The following is a 21,222-nucleotide window of genomic DNA, read 5'->3' on the forward strand; positions in this document are numbered from 1 at the left end:
GCGAATAGGACACCCGGCCCAATGTTGCCCGGCCCCTACCTCCCTTGGCAACGTTCCTCCCCTTGAGATAGAAACTTTCAACGCCGTAATAAAAAAATTTATCGCGTTTACTTTTTCAAAATGCGTTCAAATAAACACATAAAAGATACTGTTATATGGTTTTAGTTTTTTTAAAATGCGTTTCCTAGAAGAGTTACGTCACGATGAAAGGGACGCAAAAGGGGCGTTTTCAAAAGCAGTTGACCCGCGCCCGCGCTGTTCAGGCCGCCGTTTTGTTCAGACAAAATTACTTCGAAGACTAGTGTGTAACGCCTGCCCGTAAAATCGCTGCAATGACACAAAAGAGAAAAGTTCCTACGAAAGGCGAAATTCCTACAAAGGACGAACGGAACGTGGATGTCAGAACACGTTGGGAGAATCCGCCGGCGGCAGTATATTTTAAAGTAGCGCGTGTTGCTCGTAATGGCGAGCGAAGAAATGTCGATGACGCGAAGGCAAGATGCCAGCATTTGATGGAAGTCGCTGCTGGGTGAGTGAACAGTGAGAGTGAATGGAAAAGGATGTCCATGCAAACATCCGTAAGATAAGTTTTCGCAAGTGTGGTTCGATCATACGCCCCGGAAGCTACTGAGACATGCTGCTGCAATTTGATTCTACAATGCCGTCTTTTTTTTTTCTATTTTCTATTCCGATCAGGAGTGTCCTTGACGAAGTCGGCACCAAGTCCGAACGGCGGATTCAAATCGTCAACGACAGGTAAGCCTGGCTTTTACTCAGGGGATATGCGGCGTGAGTAATTTGATGGATGCGCCATGTCACTTGAGTGCAAGCAGCCAATGGCTAGGAGCTGCCGGCAAAATAGCCACTGCTTTACTTTGGATGTGAGGCTCATCAAAGCTGGTGCCCTAAACTATCATTTTACTGGATATATCCGCACTTAAACTTCAGAATTGTGAATTTTGCATCAGGCTAGTGCTATAAAGAAGGGCCGAAATAAACTATGAATATTTTTGACTATATAAGATGGCTGTGCTTTTTTCTTCTGTGCATCAGCGGTTGTTTGCAATTGCATGTGCCGTGTCAACATCATCAGGGGAGGGGGGGTGATTTCATGATGCCTGCGAGGACGCAGCCTAAAGTTGCACTCTTGTGAATTAATAAGTAGCTAAGTGTTGTTCTTCCTGGTTGAATTTCAGTCAAAGCTGAGTAGTGCAATCTGGCATGACCCAGTAGAACTAATGTAAAATTCCTAAAGTGTTCAGCATAGTGAAAAAACAGTTGTGCAGACATGAATAACGACATAATTCTTTGTGATGCCACAAAATCAAAATACGTCAGTCACCTGGAAAATGTTTAAAATGTGATACCACTTTTATGCTGTAATGGCTGTCTGTGCATTTAGTTCAGCCATGAAAGGAGCTGCAAAAGCTGCAGATTATCTCACTCCAGAGTGATGTGATGGCCAACAGAGGAGGGCTTACCTCTGATTTTGGAAACCCCAGTGGATGTCAGTAATCCGATGGGCGCCCCGCACGGGGCACCTTGATCAATCTTGGTGACGGCGTTGGCGACACTGCGGACCCCAAGCCCCCATACTCACGCTGTAACCGACCGTGGTAATGAGTTTTAAGGTGAAGGGTAGAAACCTCAAACGGTGGCCGTCGGAGCCCAGGTCAAGCTCCGGCGGATTGGCTCCCTGTCTGTTTACCAGGCAGGGAGCTCCGGGACCTCTTCAGCTATCAGGGTAAGGCTGACGAAGAAAGTACCCCCGTCCCCTGCTTTTATACTGTGCTTTATGGTATTGTCTAACCCCCCCACCCCCCCCCTTCCCCCCCCAAACGTGATCGGCCCCCTAAAAGGGGCCGCACCGAAGTATCGTTTCCCCCACTGCCATCCCCCACTGCCATCCACCCCTGCTACCCGTCCTCCAGTGCATTGGAGGGTGCCGAGGGGATGGACACCGGGTGTCCCGCATCTGCTCCCACCGTCACCGCACCGCCCATGCCACTTCTGGCGCCCCCGACGCCCGTGGCGGTGGCTGGCGGCTCAAACGAAGGGCTCCCGAAGGGGGGCCAAGTTCGGGGGGACCGGTTCGACGGGCACCCCCAGGACATCTGACGATGAGATGGACGTCGCGCCGTTCTTGCCTGCAGCGCACCGCAAGGAGCGGCCTCTGACGGCCAAGCCAACAGAAAGGCCCAAAAAGCCAAATCCTAGAGTAACAGCCCCGAAAGACACATGATCACACATACACACAGACTTCAGTAGCTTTTAAAACTCCATAATGGGAAGAGAAAATATTATTCAATGGAACTGTAGAGGCCTCCTTAAAAATCTTGATGATGTCTATGAGATATTGCATTCGAACCAGCCAAGTGTGATGTGTCTTAGGAGACACATTTGAATTCCAATCACTCAAATTTCCTAAATAGGCACATGGTATTCAGAAAGGACAGGGTTGGCTGCACACACTTTTCTGGCGGTGTGGCCATTGTCGGCCGGAAATCCTTAGCATGCCACCCTGTCACTTTGAACACTGTCCTTGAGGCTGTAGCCATGCGCACAATAATATTTAATAGGTTGATAACAGTGTGCTCCATTTACATCCCTCCCGATCTTGCACTCTCCAGCTCTGACTTCGAGGCGCTGGTCGACCAGCTACCCGAACCATACATCATCACAGGTGACCTTAATGCGCACAATGCTCTTTGGGGCCCTTCTCGCACAGATGCCCGAGGTTGCCTGATAGAGAAGTTTCTTACATCATCTAGAGCATGCCTTTTCAACAAGAAACAGCCCACATACCATAACTTAGGACACAATACATACATTTGGACTTGGCTATTGGTTCTGGAATTCTCTTTCCATGTCTTGAGTGGGGCGTGGGCACTGACCCATATGGTAGGGACCACTTCCCCACTTCACTAACATATATAGGTAGAGGCCCATGCAGTCATCTTCCCATATCAGGTTTAATGAATCAAAAGCAAACTGGAGTACATTCACAGAAACATCTAAACTACACCACATATTCATAAAAAACCTACACGCGGAGGAAGCCGCCCAACTCGTCATGGCGCACATCCTCGCCGCCGCCGATAAGTCCATTCCCCACGCTTCCGGTGCTCCGCGCAACCAAAGGAGGCCGTGGTGGAATGAGGACTGTAGGCGGGCATGAGAGGCCCAGAACAAGGTGTGGGGTGTCCTTCACCGGTACCCCACGTCAGATAATCTCATTTCTTTTAAACGGGCCAAGGCTTTTGGGAAGGAAGTGCGTTGTGAGGCGAAAAGGGACAGTTGGTGCACCTTCCTCACTTTCATCAATTCATACACAGACACACACAGTCTGGACACGAATACGAAAACTTAAAGGACCACAGACACACAGCATGCACCTGGTTAGTACAACAGGGGACACACTCGAAGACCAGGCTAACGCACTCGCACAACACTTCCAACACATGTCCAGTTCAGCACACTACACCAACACTTTCATAAAACATAAAACATCCTGTGAGAAGAAGTCCTTGCAAGATAGTAATAAGTCGAACTCATCTTATAACACCCCCTTCCCACTTCATGAGCTGAAGATCGCACTCAGTACTTGTAAACCTTCAGCTCCAGGCACAGACAACATTACATACACCATGATACAACACGTACACGCATAGACGCTTGAAACCCTCCTTCAACTCTACAACAAAATATTTCTTTCGGGGTGCCTTCCAGGGTCTTGGAGGGAGGCCATCGTTGTGGCCTTTCTGAAAGAGGGGAAGGACCCTTCCTCTCCCTCAAGTTATCGTCCCATTGCCCTGACAAGCTGCCTGTGCAAGCTGCTCGAGAAGATGATCAATAGGAGACTCATGTACTTCTTAGAGTACAATGGTCTTCTAGACTGCTGCCAGGCTGGCTTCAGGGCTGGGAGATCCACCAACGGTCAACTGGTTGCGTTGGAATCGTATGTAAAAGATGCCTTCATCCATAATCAGTTTTGCATAACAGTCTTCTTTGACATGGAAAAGGCCTATGACACGTCCTGGCGGTATGGCATCTTGAGTGACCTCAAGTCGTTTGGTGTCTCCGGCAACATGCTGAACACCCTCGCTAGCTACATGTCGGAGAGAACCTTTCAAGTGAGGGTTGGCAGTGCACTTTCCAATGTATATGTGCAGGAAAATGGTGTTCCTCAAGGCGGTGTCTTGAGCTGCACACTATTCATTGTTAAGATGAACTCGCTCCGGAAGGCATTGCCACCAACCATTTCCTGTTCTGTATATGTTGATGACGTCCAAATATCTTTTAAGTCTTGTAACTTCTCAATTTGTGAACGCCAAGTCCAGCTTGGGGTGAACAAACTTGCTGGCTGGGCGGTCACTAACGGTTTTATACTGAACCCTGTAAAAAGTACTTGTGTTGTGTTCTCCCGGAAGCGCGGGATTCACTTGAAACACCTCAAACACAAATGCCTAAAAACAATGAACATTCATAAAGTCCTGTCACACCAATCCTATGGTGCTGAGAAGCAGCTCCTCCTGCGCCTTTATACTGCAGTGGTAGGATCTCGCTTGGATTATGGCAGTGTTGTTTATGGGTTCGCCACGAAGACGGCGCTAAAAATGCTTGACCCGGTGCTGCATTTGGGACTTTGTCTTGCCTGTGGCGCCTTTCGCACTAGCCCCATTGAAATCCTCTATGCAGAGTGTCACAAATGGTCCCTGTATTACCAGAAGACATACACTAACTTGTTGTATGCGTCTAAAAGCATGTCTATGACAAATCATCCCTTTAATTCAACCATTCATGATGCATCCTCAGAGCAGGTCTTTGCAAATAGTCCATCTATTTCCATGCCGTTCCCTCTCAGAGTGAGAGCAGAAGCTTGTGAGCTAGCGGTGTCATTTTCACACATCCAGAAGACACCCATCACTGATTTTATTGCACTGTGGCAACTCCGGGCTGTTTTTTGTGACTTGTCCTTCCTGCAATTCGATAAAAACGGCAACAAGGGTAGCCATTATGCAGCATTTCCTCTTCCTGCAGGAGAAGCATCAGTGCGCAGAATATTACTGTGATGCATCAAAGACAGCTACGGCTGTGTCTTGTGCTGCACACGGACCGAACTTTAACATGGCAAAAAGAATGAACTCCCACAACAGCATTTTTACGGCTGACGCACACGGCATTTCACTTGTTTTACATCACATCGTTCAACGTCAAATTTCAAAGTCCATAGTCAGTTATTAGTGTTTACAGATTCTCTTAGTGTTGTACGTGCACTTTTGTCCAGGAAACGCTAAAAAAATGATGTAATCAATCTTGTTTTAAAGGCCATTATGTCGGCATACGCCTCAAGTCTTAAAATAACAATATGTTGGGTTCCTGGCCACTGTGGAATAGCCTGGAGTGAAACCACAGATCAAATGGCCACTGCTGCTACACTCTTGAATACAGTCGACATAGCAACAGTGCCGTACACAGACATGAAGCCACACATTAGACACCAACTTCGCAATGCATGACAAGCGCACTGGAGTGAACAGACAGATAACAAGTTACACGTAATAAAACCACACTTGGGACCATACACTACTTACTCACACAACAGACACATTGAAGTTACCTTAGCTAGGTTGCGGATGAGCCATACACATGTAACACACTCACACCTGCTCACTGGCTCTCCAAGACCCATGTGTAGCAGGTGTGGGGAGGGCCTATCCGTAGTCCACATCTTAATCACATGCAAGGCACTCGACACAAGACACAGACACTTCAAGGAACTATACAGACAACACATTCCACTACACCCTTGTTTTTGGGTGACAATGCCATGGTTTCTGTGCAATTTTTTCAATGCAATGGTTTCTGTGCAAGTAGGTAAATATTTGTCTGGTGTTAACTTTTTAAACCTCATATCCTATCATGCGTAACGAACACTGGCCCTGTACACCAGCCATCTCCATTGGTTTTATTTGATTTTACTGTTATTCTGGCTTACACATTTTAGTAGCCACTGTTTTCTGTTGTATACTTTTGTTTGGCGCTCTTTGCCCCAGCTGGCCTTGCGCCAAAAAAAAAAAAAAATCCAACCACCAACCACCAATCCGATGGGCAATCCCACCTAGCACAGAAAGGTTACAAAGTGCATATGCTCGGTACATCCCAGAGGGAAAACATGTCTACATAACAACACGGAAAAGATGCTCACCATGGCAACATCTTCCATCTCTGCTAATGTCTGGCTGGCTCAACCTTTTAAATCTGGTTTTGTAATCGTCGAGAAAATTCCGGTTTAGAATAGGGATTATAAAGGACCTGTAATATTCATTTTGGATGTATAAGGTGTCTTGTAAACACCTGGAAAATCTGTAAAACTGGTCCTTGGGGTACCATTAAAATCTTTGTTGGATTATTACAGCTGCATTTAACATTTAAGTAGCCCGATAGATGACCACCACATGCTTTTTGTTCTCTCTCTACACGACATTGTCGAATAAAGAATAATTTGTGCAGTTCGCAGCAAATTACAATGCACCGCGCACCATCTGTGCATTACACAATATTCAGAATCGTAGAAACACAATCACTCCAAACATTTTATTAAATTCAGTGCAACAACGTTGCAAACACTGGAATGTATGATTTACGGTTTGATTATGATTCAGAATTATGTATTAGTGTGAAATAACTTAAAATTTCTTCACAAGATCTTGGCCAGTCTCGCATTGGTCTGTCGCTGACTTCACAACAGTGATGGTTTCATTAGGGCATTCCTTCGAAGAACTGGAATGTGAAAAATGAGATTCAGCTCACTGGGGTGTGACAACACAAGAACTCAAACCTGCAAAGAAACACTTCGAAATGATTCCCAAGTGCACTGCAACCGCACCCAGAAAGAACAATGATGCCTGCAAATGCAACCATCAAACGTTGCATACGGCACAAAAGTTTTGAAATCGGGGTCAAGTAGAAGTATACAAAAACAGCCCCACTGGGTCCGAAGAACGCGGGATTTCCCACGCAGTATGTGCGCCGTCCACCTTCACCAGTAGACATGTCAATCGTGAATATCCGTTTGCGCCCCCGTGCCTGTGATATCTGGCTGCTTCGCTCCCTCCTGCCGGTGCTTGCCGAGACATGCATCCTGATGTGCCCCCGTTGCGCATAAAGTGTGCAGCGCTCGCTTTGGCTGCTCACGCTAACGGGGCGTGTCGTAGGTGATTTAACATGCACGTACATTCTTCACCTCTGCGGGGGGTCTGAACCAAAGAAGACGCTCAGCGTTTATATTGTTATCAGGCGAGGATGTTGTAGAAAAATGTATTTGCGGTATTCACGACGCAAGAGTCTGGGTGCCGCTAGCACACCCCGAAGAATGCAAAACCATCACACTTCGTCCTCCTCTCCTATGGGAACACGTCGCACAATCCCCGTTTGTGGGAACTAGCAAATCCTCCCATAACCAGTTTTTTTAGTCGACTGCCGGTGCCTCGAGTCAATGTAACACGGCCTTATGAAGGCGAGGTGGTGGTGAAGTCCTTCAAAACACCATTGACTGCTCAAGGCTCACATCGGTGAAGTTGACAGCATGTACTAACTATCATTTTTAAACAGGTCTCGAGAAGCTCGCGCATACGTCCACGTTGGAACGAAACTTCAAATATGCTGCACAATTTCCTGCAAGGCGTAATCCCAGGACGTCAACTGAGCACTTTTTTTTTTTTTTTTTTTTTCAAAGGATGAGCCGCACACAGCCAGCGAATTGAGTAGTGTAAAGCAGAGAAGAGCTTGAAAGATAGCTTTACTCAAAACAAAGAAATTGCGCCTCACGCCAGAGCAGCCATGAAACATGCCATGATTATTAGCATTGATAACGCAAAAACTTCCCCAGTGCCAGGAAACAAGGAAGAAACGGGCAGCACTAGCTTTGCTGCGAGGTTACATATAGTACTGGCCAATGATTTTTCCTGCCTTTTTGCATCTGAAGCGACGCTTACATTTCTGACCGGCTGCACGAGAACTCTAAATTATCGCCATTAAATATCAGCACGGCAAAGGACGGGCATGAAAATATGGAAGGTGAAGCGGCTAAAATTTAAAATGTGGAATATTTTTTTTTCGCATCCTTTTTGAAATGCACAGTGTGGGTTGGCATGTTGCATACCCGTTTATTTCAACAAACACAACTGTGCCATTCATATAAGTGCACTGTATAACCGTTGCGCACCTAATCAAAACCCGAAAAGAGAAGACACCACATGGGTTTTGTACTCGTGTGACCAGAGGAAACGAACATCAGTATGCCATCATCAGTGTTTTGTCTCATGGCCGGACCATGACCTGATGCACCGCGCTGCGTGGTCCATTACAGGACTCTCTTTCCTTTGTCTCTCTCAGAGCAATCTGCGCATGTGTTGCAGCCCGCCCCCTCACCCACGATTTGCCACAGGCATGCACCACTGGTTCCCTGTTGCAGGGGAAACGCAGTTTCAGGCCTTTTCAGCGAATCTTCAGGACCGAATAAATCGGTGCCAATTTGTACGCTGAGAACACGACTACAACTGTGCTCAGATAAAACAGGAATTCAAAGGTGTGCCTTTTCAACGAATTGCCAGGTGAAAATAAATCGTTCCCTCCGAAATCATATTAAGTGCGTCTAACTTGGTCGAAAATCTGTTTCTGCCAATGTATCACCCAGATCGATGTTTTAAAGACATTTTGTGCTACCTGGAATGGGTTCAGCAGCGCTGTGATAGGATAGGCTGCAATCGACACTGACAGTTTGCTACTGATACTTTGACTGAGAAGACTGATACTTTGGGAATGGGTAGTCCGAAATAATTGATTGATTGTAGGGTTTAACGCGCCGACGCAACGCAGGCGATGAGGCGCGCCGTAGTGGAGGGCTCCGGATTAATTTTGACCACCTGGGGATCTTTATCGTGCGCCGAAATCTCGTACACACGGGCGTTTTTGCTTTTCGCCTCCATCAGAAAAGCGACCGCCGCGGCCGGGAATCGAACCCGCGATCTCGTGCTCAGCAGCGCAACGCCTTAGCCACTGAGCCACCACGGCGGGTGCTAGTCCGAAATAGCCGTGTCTAAAAATTGAATGGTGTCTGTACTAGACTCGTCTGTTTCCTCTTGCCTCTTATAAGCCAAAAGGAGGTTTTGCGAATGAATTAAGGTATTGCAGTGCTGCTACCGAGGCAGTGTGACATCCTGCTTCACGCAAACCATCTACAAAAAGTACATGCTGTAAGAGTATTCCAGAATTTCACTGGGGCAAAATAAAGGCCTTCTGTTCAGGGTGCCCTTTCATCCATGGAAAGGGTTGAGGCAATAGTTATAGCAATAAGAGGCAACATTCATGGCAACAAATATGGGGCACTGAAATTCCTTTCCTATCATTTTTTTTTTAATTTCTGTCTGGCTGTTTCTTCAAATCCAAGCAAAATTTCTCCTATTCATTCGGTTTCTTGTGATGCATAACCGCCTCACTGCAATTAAGCGTTGCTATGTATTGGTTACGTTAATCACTGCATTTGTCAGCATGGCTGTTTCATTAGGCGGGCAGTGTTTGCACTGGTTTAATCATTGAATGACCTCGCAATGGATAGGTGCACCCTCTTCGAGTGCTGCGGTGTTATTTTTGTGCAGTACATCGAATTAGTTCTGGGAAAACTGGTTGAATAGGCTTTTTATTTGGCATTTTTGTTGCAATAAAAGAAGCTTATCTCGACTGTTTGTGAAAGTGGACGTGGCAAGTAAGACTATTTTTCTTATTTATGGACCAAATTTAATCACATTAGGAACATTTATATAGCTAGCTATTCTAATAACAAAACTGATATCGGTATTAGGATATGTTTTATACTTCTTGAGTTACAAGACAAATTGCTTAAAAAGTCTCCCCTAGAATGATTAACTAATTAAGGCAGAAAACCCTACGTGGTGTTTATGTCAATGTGATCAGGAGGGTCTATTCTGTGCAAGAAAGTTCCACCTTCATTGCGACGTGAAAGTATTTCTGATTTCAAAAGAAGGTGAAATTTTTTTCGCTGTACATATTTCTTGGTTCATAAGGAAAGAAAGCAATGATCTGACAGCTTCCTTGCACAGAATTGACCTTTCTGATACACACTGACACAGAAATCTTGTAGGGCTTTTGCCTGGTTAATTAAATAATCTTAAGTAATTGGTAGTCTCATAACTCGAAAAGTATAGGAGGTAGTTGTTAGTATGGCATCATAAAAGCACTTAATTTGATTAAATTTGGCAAATAAAAAAAATGGCCGCATATCTGCTCCTTTCGTTGCAAATCTTGAAGAAAGATGATAGTAAACTGGCGCCCCTGCCAAGTGAATGCCTCCCTTCTCTTTCCGCTCGCCTCTCATGCTATTCCTCTCCTGTCTCGTTCTTCCCAAGATAACACGCTAGAGGTTTGCTTAAGTCAATTTACGTTTACCGTGTTCCACTGCTCCAAGTCGGGTGCCTCGATGCCAGCACTGCTGTACGGCGGAGATTCGCGTGAATTGAGGCACCCTGCTATGTTTATAGAACCACGGTGCCCTACTTTATGAGCGTTTCAAGCGGAACGTGGAACCTATCTAGTGGAGCCGTTCTTTTCTGTTGCCATTTGATTTCTTAAATGCTGCCAGGAGCTATTGGCGGTGAGATGTTTGAGTGGCGTCCTTTGGCTCTGACGTCCGCTTAGGGACTCGCGCCGCTGTCGTCTGCTACACTCCGCCTGTGAGGGCAGCAGTGCCTGTGCTAGAAATCGCCTGCTTTGATGCTTTAGTGCGTTAAAAAGCGTATTTCTAGTGACTCAGTTATTTTTGCCAGCTTCTGACACATCTGAATAAGTTCAAGCTGTATCCCCCACAAGTTTGCAACACACGAGGAGAGAGATAACAACTTTCGTAAGAGCATCGGTCAGAAGATCGTGTGTAACTCGTCCTTTCTAGCTTATTCGCGAGGTTTAGTTTTCAGAGATAATCGATAAGTACTCAAAATGCGTAGCCAGTATTTTTACGATGCTCTTATGAAGACTCAACAGTCTAATGCTACGTACCAAGCAGCGGGCCTCTACACGCGCATCGCAGAGTAGGAAATAAAGCGGCTGTCTTTGAATTCTTTCGTTGTTGACTTGATTCAGACGAAAGGTTTTTTTTTTTTTTTTTCTGTGTCCAACCCATCAATTTTTCTGCACTGTCACAAACGCCTTATTGGTAGGTGTGTGTATGTTTGGGAGGCTCACAAACATCGTTTGGATATTTTCTTCAGGCTGTATTACCTTTCGTTACGGCTGGGAGCAAGAAGGTGCATATCCGCAGCGTGCGTTGTTTATTCAGTTGCAGAGTTTGTGAAAATTTGTGCTACGCAGCCCCGATCGCGCCCCAGACGACGTTGTCCAGATTACTCGAAGGTGGCTTTTGTGCCCCGAATTTCTATCGTAACCATCGTTGTAATAACGAACTGACTCCCAACCCGAACAATTATGACATGATTACGGTGTTGAAGGCATGATATACTCGCTAAAAAACGCAATAAATAGTATACGTGCATATATTGCAAGAATCGAAACCAATGAATGTTTCCAAGCTGCCGTTTGTTGTTTTCCAACCCTTCCAGGTGCATAGAACTAATCCTGACCTACTCGGGATGGCGTTCTATGGATTGAAGAAAATTATTATTACTCTCTTGTCCTGGACTGAGGTCCCGGCCCACTAATTAGTTCGATATTACTGTTAAAGTTTTCTCCTGCTTCTCCTCATCCTCCTCCTCCAGAGTGCAGGTCTACTATAAAGCATATCTGAATAGTGGGAAGATATGTCTATGGGCAATGTACCGAAATATCCCTCCACGTCTGAACAAACATGGTGTTACTGTAACTTTTCCGTAGACGTGACTCGTTTTGCTCAATAAACCCCCATGCTGGTTAAAAGCCTGGTATAAAACTAGCACGCGCCTGTGCACACAGTGAGTTATTTGGAACTCAACCTACATTTCTTGCGCGCCATAGTGTATGTTGGCATACATTCATGCCATGACAACGTAAAGCGATGTGATACAATAACTTCGAGCGTTAGGCAAGGTTGAAAAGGTTTTTACCTTACATATGATTAGCGGGGATCGTAATGCCCTCTGCCAAAGCCGACGGCCCCAAAGGCATGGAATTTGTTTTGGTCTTGTATTTTCGCTGTTGTCGATTACTAGCAGCTGGCTTTTCCCTTTATTTGAAATATTGCTTAATACAAAAGGTGACGCCTAGCTCCGACTCTTCGCGCTCTGCACAGGAACGGCTTCGCATGGAATGGGGCGACGCCGGCAACGTTTCTTCTGTAGCAGTACCCAAAACTATACTTTAACTCACGCCTTGAGCTAGTGTGTGCGATTTTAAGTCTATTGTTGTTATAAAAATTTATGCACACGCGAAATCTGGTGCGGAGAAGCATCAGACGTCAACTGAGCGCATAGGTACAGCAGTGAGAGTGAGCCCGCGTGAAGCAGACGATAAATGCGAGAATGCCTAAGCCGACGTCACAGAGGCGCGCTTCGCAGCGCCGCCCGTGGTCGCGCTCACCGCCAATAGTAGTGCGAGCAACAGCAGGCGATGGCTTTCTGCAGGTGGTGTAGTATTTCAGTTGATTGCAAAAACAAAGCATCCCTAAATTTTTAATAAAGGAACACTGCAAATATCACTTATCCATTGATTTTGTGCATCATATTTGCGTAATGTCTTGTTCTTGTTCAACAACATTGACAAGTATGAATGTTAACACCGGAATTAAACGTTTCGATTTGCCTGTGTTTCACTTTGGCCGGGTGGCTGAATCGAGTCACAGACAGACATACAGAGAGGCCAAAATTTCTGCGTTTAAGTAGTGCAGGAAAGACTATCGTCGTTAAAAGTCTTTTTACTTGCCACATTCTCCCTTATTGGCCTTTCAAAGGCCATCGTGGCTTTTAATTGTCGTGTTTGCAACCTCACCCGTCTCTCTTACAGGATCAACGCAAGATTGGGCGAGGTCCTTCGGGTCGGTGTGCTGGACTACAGAACACTGCCACTGCTGCCGGTGAGCAGAGCTCCTAAAACATTAAAGGCGGTTTGTGCTCTCCATGCAAGCTGTACGTGCCATGGAGTTCCATACAATAATAACTAGAGGGAAAACTGGCGCTAGTGTCAACGTGAACATGGCAGCAGTGCTTACACTTCAATGGGAATGATGGTAGTTCTGGAACCGGATTGCGTAGGATCAAAACGGGCCTACGGCTGCGCAAATTGGGTTTTTTGACGAGAAAACTCTTATTGCCCGGTTTACAAATTACATGGTGATTAAAAAAAGTTGGTGACGAAAAATCGGTTTTGTACGGAATAAAACGGACGCGGAGTCGAGGAGGGTTGTAGAGCAGGTTTGCAATTTGCCGCCACGTATAGCAGGATGCGGACTTCTTTAAAAACTGCTTGTAAATGTTTAGGCGCTGGTGGTTTGTAGTGGAAAGAAAAAGTTTTGTGCTCATAAAAAAAAAAGAAACCGATTACCTTTGGAGAAGTTATTCATGCCTGAATTAGTGACATTCATCAAGCTGCGTTCCTATCAGCCACCGGTACTGCTGGTGTACGCCGTAGGAGCCGGCGTTTGCTCGGAAGGTGTGGCTGTTCCAAGCGATTCGCAACCGTCGTCAGCTTTGACAATACATTGCTCTGCCGAATGAGCAGCGCCGCAACTCCTAATTCGCAGACAACTTCGCCGCACAGAGTGCCGTCATTTTTGTTTTCGTGCTGGCTGTGCCGGTAATGAATTGACAACCCACCCATTTCACAACTCTGGTTATAAAACATTCCACTCAGGACGGCGTCAGTGCGCGCGCGGCATGCAGTTCAAGAAGTTACATATTTTTTATAGCTTTTTCCAGCACCCTGCGTAGGCAAATGCGTTCATGTAAATCCAAAACGAAAACGAAACTGCCTGCAATCCATAGTAACTTCCACAAGCCATTGAGCGCCAATCCGAATCCAGAACTACCCATCACGCCCATTGAAGCGTAAGATCGCAGCGCCAGATTTCTCTCTGGTTGTTATTTTATGAAGCTCTATGGTACGTGCCTTTCGGTGAACTATGCCAGCCAGGAAGCGTTCCCGTGCTAGTTGTGAACCTTGGCTGGTCTCTGCACTCCAGTTTCTGGGCTAATTTCCGCAACTGGCAGCCCTTTTGTTTTTTGCCATTACGTATTTTTAGATGAAATTATGAGGTCCCACTTGCGATGAACTTGGATGATAGAATGGTAAACAGCGCAAAATGACAAAATGCAAGCGAGGGTACCAGCAGATTCAGCACTGACTCACAACTAAAATTTTCAGCTGAGCGCTGTGCCTTTTACGGCATGCATCTAGCCAAAAGGAAAGGAAAGAAAACAGCAGTTATGGGTGATTACAAGCTAATAATTATTTAGTTGTTAACCCCAAAAAACTATATTCTTAGTCTTTATGTCTCATCAGAAGCCCATCAGTTTTTTTTTTTTTTCTTGAAATAAATGTTGGTTCTCATTTAGTCACCTTGTGACGACGTTAAATTCCTTGCCATTTACCTGGGCCCAGCCATGATCCATAGTAGAAGGGCAAAGGCAGTGGTAGTCACCACAAAGACGGTGTGGTGGGAGAAGGCACCACACTGACCAGAGGGGCAGAGGAGCTACCTGGGGCGCTTGCCTTCACGCCGACGGAAGCGGCGAGCATAACTGACTCACAGGACACGTGCAGGAGGTTCAGTAGGGGTTGGGTGGCACCAGCAATGCACCTTATGCTCTCAAACAAATTCCCCGGTAGCAAACTTAGGATTGTGTGGACGCCTGCTCATGCCTCCATGGAGGGCAACGAATTTGCCCACCAAAAGGGCACATGCCGACCAGGCCTCGGAGGACGGGGAGAAACCTACACCACTTGTAACCTACCGAGGAACAACACAAAATTACAAGCTTAATCGACGGGCTTTCCCGCTACCTCACCGAAACCTCGCGAAGTCCCAAGAAACCACACAAACTCCTACAAACAAAAACCCTCCCGCATACAATAAGGCTACACTGGATGCCCCCCCCCCCCCCCTCAATATCCAGCAGAATGCAAATACTGCCAACAGCCAGATGTACTCAGAGATATTGTCATAGAGGGTTGGAAAAACAAGCACCTACACCTACAGTTGTTCCCTGCAAACCCTCAAGCGCAGTGGGAGATGCTGCTGTCCATCCCCTGCCTCTCGGACCAGCTCCTGCTCACCAAGAGGGCAGCCGATGCTAAGGCAGCTCATGGAACACCATGAATGCCCTCAATAAACGCTTTCTCTCTCCCTCTCTCTCTAGACCCTCACCTTACATTTAGTTCTCACTTTTCCAATCTCGAGCAAAAAAAAGAAAAGCTGGCTGACGATTACGATACACTCCCTAATGCGAAATTTGTGCGCAGCGTGAACTGCGGTCTTTCGGAATAATTTGCCAATGGCTGTCAAATCATCCGCGTCGCTAACATGCTCTAAAAAATTCTTAGAGAATTTATTTTGCTGCAATAAGTAGCTTGTTCTGTGTTCTTACTTTTTGCTTGTTATCCCTAATGTTTTCAAATGCCTTTGTTTCCCTTATGTTATTTAGGAATTGATTTCACTATTTTTGTTCTAGGTTAAGCTAGCTTTTTGAGTGTATGTACACAACAGGCAATTTTTTCTTGTCTTTCTATACTTTGTACTCATTTGATGGGCTTTTGTGTAAAAGCCCACCTGCTGCTTCGACGCAATCACTTTATGTATTCATAATCGAGGGTCCCTTGCAGTTTCTTGAATCTGGTACCCTTGCTGTATTGCTTTCGTGAAATAAACTTACACCCCCCCCCACCCCCAAACAACAACAAACAAAACAAAATCAACGACAGCACACACAAGGGTTGTTGGTCGAGGATAAAACAAATTCAAGGCTAAATCAAATCCATCAAAAATAATCTGTACCTGCTGTTTTCCATCCTGTCCTTTCGGCTCGATGCGTGCCATAGAAAGGCACAGCATTCAGTTGAAAATTTTAGTTGTGAGTCAGCATTATGTCTTTTTGTACCCTTCTTCTTGTGTTTCATTGTTTTGTGCTGTTTATCCTTTTAATTACGTACCAGCTCACCCGAACTTCCGTTTTAGCATTTGATGCTAAGCTGAATTTAATGTTGATGAAGGCTGTTTCCTTGTAGTAATCGGATTTGTGCTGCTTGGGGTGTGCAGCGGAGCCAGAAAAAAAGGGAAAATGAAATTGCTGCAAATAGAAGCAGTGGCACAGTGGATTGCTGTGCTTTGCAGCGTCCGTCTTGCCCTTCCTTGGTGGCAGGGAAAGCCCGCAGGGTGAGACGCCTTGGGCGTGTGACGAAGTGGCATGCTCTCGGCGGGACTATAGGCGGTGTGACAGTGTGAAGGGCAGACTGGTGGCATACTTTGTATAGCAGGTGTAGTCTTCCCTGGTTTATTGAAGGGGATGGCAGCTGTGGTGTCGCACTGCGATGCTGCGGCTGGCAGGGTGGCAGCAGTGGCTGCATGGTTTGATGCCGCTTGGTGATTGTTTGCTCCGTATGCGAGGCTCCCACGACTTGTCCTTCCTTCCTTTGCATCATATTTTGTCCTCAGAAGAGGTTATTTTACTCAAGCTAAATGAAGATCTGCAAATTACAACAGTGCGAGCGAAAATGGGACGAAGGACTAGACACGCAGGGGTTTTTCATCTTTCATCTCCTGGTCTTTCCTCCAGTTTATGTTTGCACTGTTGTCTTTACAGCTAAACCTGTATGTAACAAAGGGGACGGAAGTTTGCAATTTTTCGTTACACGCAGGTTTTTGTATCATGCAGGTTTCGAGTTAAAGGCTCGCCAAAATGAAGCAGAAATGAAGCCAATATGCTAGACATCAGTAAAGGTGAACTCGGCCTTCGTGGATTTATTTCACAGTGAAAAATGGTGCGAGTTGCACCTCCGGCTTTTGCACGAGCTTGGCACTGCAAGGCGCTCCAAAGAAGGAAGGGCACTCACCCCCGTGTTGACAAGTGTAACTTAAGAATCACCTTTGCCTTTTAAATGTTTCCGGTGCCTTAACAAGATTCAAAGACCAAACTTATGCTGAAAGGGCGCCTTTTTGCAAACTTGGTACTCTTTACCGCACTCAAAATTGTTTAGAGGGCACTAGCTGGGATACTGTACCGGGCTGCGTCATTCTTCGTTCTTGCCAGTCGATATGGCATTTAAAGTTGTGTTGTGCTTGTTTTGAAAAGGCACAGCTTTTTGTTTCCTTGTGGCAGAGCTTATCACCAACGAACGGGTACCACAGATAGCAATGGAGACGCGTAACTACACGCGTACAGGAGCTCCTCAAAACTGAAATCCCAAACCGAAACTGCACTGACACGTGAAAACGCGAGGTGGTTTTTGGTGTGGGCGAAAGCAAATGTGAAGTGTAGTTACTCTCGCTACCTAGTGTGGTGTCACACTAAACAAGCAAAACCAGATGTGGAAGCTGCATTACCCGCAGGATGGCACTATCTGCTCCGTTAATCATCATCATCGTGAATTTCGTTTTTAGGCGACTCCAGATGGTTTCGTTGCTACCGGCTCCCTTGCAATAGTGCCAGTATTCGCAAAATTAGGTCACTTCTCCGGCCTATTTTTGAATAAAAGGGCACAAAACCTTGACTGATCAGCTTGCCGACTTGGTTACATAAAGGTTACCCGCTGCTGCGTATCGTTACAAAGAGTTCACAAACACATGGGCCTCAATGGGGCGGGCAATGGGGAATTGAAAAACTTGGTTAAACCCAGGAATTCTTTACATAGAGCTTCGTTACATCCAGGTTTAACTGTAATTTGTTTCAAGATCACAAACCAACTAAGTCGCACTAGAGTACGACTAAATCAGCCTACATGCTGTCATTTTTGGATTTAACAGTTTGGGTGATATTGTTTCAACTACTGTCTAGGCAGCGTGCATGACATTGTTTCAATCGCTGCATCTGTATGCCCTCCTGCAGGCGAAGATCGACCAACGCATGGAAGAGGTGAAGGCAGCACAACATTACATGCAGCGTTTTCGCAAGGCACTGACGTGAGTGGTTTTAGCATGCCTCTTAGCCTGTGAGGAAATGGGTTAAGGCCCGTGCCACTTGTAGGGTTTGAAAGTATAAATGTTTTCGTCAAAGCTAGCTCTGGTTGAAGCAAACACACGAAGAGAGGAAACAGCAAGTAACGCTTCAGTTCAAAACAAGCATTCGTTCTTGATTTTTCGCCCACCATTTTTTATTGGAAACTAAGGGTGTCGTGATATCTCTGTGGGTCTGTTGTAACCGTGCTTCGTAAAGCACCTACAAACACTGCTTTGCAACAATGACGGAACCAAAGAGTTTTGAAGTGGCTCAGTTCTTGAATCACATTGTATAAAGATGACATTGTTGTGTTAGTGTTTCTTTTTAAGGGAGATTACTTGAACTCCGAGTGTAAAATCTGTTGTTGCATATTCAATTCACATTCGGTTTGAGCGTTCACTATTTGAAGAACCCTAGTTCCAGCTCTCAAAACTGCATTCTTATAAAGCCATGCCTAGAAACTTTTATCACTTCAGTGTTACTGAAAAAAATGTTTGGTGGAGAATCTGATGAGGAAGATCTTTGTAATGTTCGCATAGCCATAATATGTGGCCAGTGGTTTATTCAGATTAGCGTACAAAAGGGCATCTTCACTGTAGGCTTGTCGAGCTCCAACTGCTTGAAACGAAAAGTGCGGTCCGCCACTGACGGTTTTTCACACGAGCACTGCTTGCAGCAAAAGCGGAAATGGGAGGGATCTTCATATGCAGCCAAAAACAGCATATGAAGCTCGCCCATAGAGTTACGGAGGAGTTTTGTGACCAGTAAAGTATTGAAGGACTCTTCCATTACTAACGAGGAAGTTCAAATGGTAGTTGTCAACAACTAATGTGTATGTACAACTACAGCATAATTCCATTAGTATGTACTCTAATTAAGGCTTGAGTTTGGGCTAGTCGGCTATACATTATTGGAACAAACAGCGCCAGGACACGGATGAAAGAGCGGAAAAAAGACAATACAAGCACTAACAGTGCAAGCACTGTGCAGCGCTTGTACTGTTTTTTTTTTCTTCGTTATTCCGTCCACATCCTTGCGGTGTTTGTTCAAATGAAATATGTAATCACTTAAAAGCCATAGTTAGCAATTAGAAAGTAGCCATATCAAATCTCAGTACTAGCATTTCTAACCTTTTAAAACTAGTTACGCTGGCTACATTTTTTTGTGTGGTATTTCGATTTCCAAAAGAAGTATAGCTTTAAGTTTTACTGTAACTGTATGTACGACATGTAAGTAAGTACCCTTTTCCGCTGGCAATTTTACTGCCGTGCATATTGGCTGTGCATGTTGCTATCTGTGCCAATCATTTTAAGGGTACGTTGTGGGTTTGTGCTTTTGCGAAAGCTGCGTTGACTCACTGTTGGCTCTAGCAGCCTGACCTTTGCCCCTTTAATTTATAGCACGCAGGCTGCTTGACCAGACGTGCCAGAAGTTGAAGAAAAACCTGGAGAAGAACGCGTAGGAAAAAAAGTCTACCAATTTTTTTTATTCTATCTCTCTCTCTCTCTCACTCTGTGCCAGTGTGTGTGTGCGATTGCTACTCTATAACTGTTTGGCTGCTTTCGCACTGGTTTCTCTGGTGTACTGGTTTACTCACTTTCGTGTGGAGGTAGTTATGCTCGTCTTAAGCAACTTGGCAGCCATGAAATGAACCTGCGCAACCTGCGCAATGAATTGACAAAAAGGAAAGAGCCATAAGTGAAGTAGCTGTTTAGAAATTCTTATTTGGAGACCTAGAATGGAATGTCCATTTACACGAAATACAAATTCAGTGATACAGGGTGTTGTAACCACCATCTGTGCCAATACAAAAGTGCTTTGCAGAAGCACTGGAAAATAAGTAGGAGGGAAAGGGGTTAGTTTGACGAAGCACTAATTAGGCTTTCGTGAAATGCATCGTTTTTATTGTTTTTCTGTCATAAGCTTTGCACCAACTTTACATGCCGTCAATGTCTATTCTCCCCGTGACCATCTGCCATTCTGCGATGCTCCTAAGGTCATGAGAGTGCTTTTTCTTTTTTGCTTTTGGACTGGTTCTTTGTTTAAACTATTCCCATTCCTGCACTTTTTTTTGTTGGTCTATACTTTTTTTTCTGTTATGTACTCCCTCTTTTCTCGTCTTTTTTTTTTAAGCTGCACCCTTCCTCCTCCCCCTATACCAAAATGAACTTCATAGTTTCTATCATAGTTTACTAAGATTGAGCTTTTCGTTTTAGTGATTTTTAGTGATTTTAGTGATTTTTAGTGATTTAGTGATTTTCGTTTTATTGATTTAGTGGCACCATTCCATGGCACTCTCTCTTCCTTTTTTTTTGGCTCTGAAACTTTTCATAGATGAAATCCGTGTTTATTCGATTTCTGAACTACAGATAAATCCTCTCTCCGATTTTAGTTTTAAACAATATGCTGAACCGTAAAGTGTGACTTTTGTGCAGAGTTTGGGCACAGACAAGCGAGCGGTTTGCTCAAAAAAGTTTTTAAGGAGCTAAGTTATTGTTGCTTTTATTGCCTGTGCTCGCGTCTTGTCATGTGCACAAGGCACCTTTTATTTTATTAAAAAAAAATTGCCATTAAAATTTGTCAATGAATAGAGTCATTCGTTGCTTGTGTTACAAAATTGTGTCATTGGAAGAGATTACCAATCATTTCCAACGTTTGTACAAAAACTAACATGGTAGTTCATGATTATTTGTCTGTGGCATGCACACATGTTCACTCCCTACCTCTGACTAGGTTGTGAAAGACCTCTTCAGTTTCTGTACCACCAGAAGAATGGGTGTGGGCATTGGGGGAAGGGAAGTCGAGTTCGATAAAGTCAGGGATGTAATAGCAACAACAAGAAATGACAGACAATGACGTGAATGTAACGTAATTATTTATCGTTTTCTTGCCTTGCAGCTTCTGCTGTCTCCGTAATGTCTGCAAAGGTCTGAATTTTAGTGAAGGCTTGTTGAGCGGTGTTGTAAAGACAGTGGAACGTTGACTTAGTCTTCTGGTGGCATTTTATTGAGGTTACATTTGGGCATAGTGCGGTTCCCTGATGACTCCGTTGTGCGTTCATTTGGGACCG

General features: G+C 45.1%; 1 protein-coding gene across 1 annotated transcript; it reads left to right on the forward strand.

Moving 5' to 3' along the window:
* Window positions 1-227: 227 nt before the first annotated feature.
* LOC144145178 (uncharacterized) lies at window positions 228-20,748 on the forward strand. The gene is made up of 5 exons (XM_077676697.1): window positions 228-529; window positions 697-756; window positions 13,009-13,078; window positions 18,042-18,115; window positions 19,553-20,748. The coding sequence occupies exons 1-5, from the start codon at window positions 333-335 to the stop codon at window positions 19,566-19,568; spliced, it is 417 nt and encodes a 138-aa protein (XP_077532823.1). The 5' UTR covers window positions 228-332; the 3' UTR covers window positions 19,569-20,748.
* Window positions 20,749-21,222: the final 474 nt, after the last annotated feature.

Source organism: Haemaphysalis longicornis, unplaced genomic scaffold, assembly GCF_048455015.1.
Source record: "Haemaphysalis longicornis isolate Haplotype H1 unplaced genomic scaffold, Haemaphysalis longicornis Haplotype H1 scaffold_7, whole genome shotgun sequence".
NCBI lineage: Eukaryota > Metazoa > Arthropoda > Arachnida > Ixodida > Ixodidae > Haemaphysalis > Haemaphysalis longicornis.

Coding starts and splice junctions, on each gene's coding strand:
- LOC144145178 (XM_077676697.1), top strand. CDS start 333: ATGACACAAAAGAGAAAAGTTCCTACGAAAGGCGAAATTCCTACAAAG. Junction 530..696: donor TTGATGGAAGTCGCTGCTGG/GTGAGTGAACAG, acceptor TATTCCGATCAG/GAGTGTCCTTGACGAAGTCG. Junction 757..13,008: donor ATTCAAATCGTCAACGACAG/GTAAGCCTGGCT, acceptor TCTCTCTTACAG/GATCAACGCAAGATTGGGCG.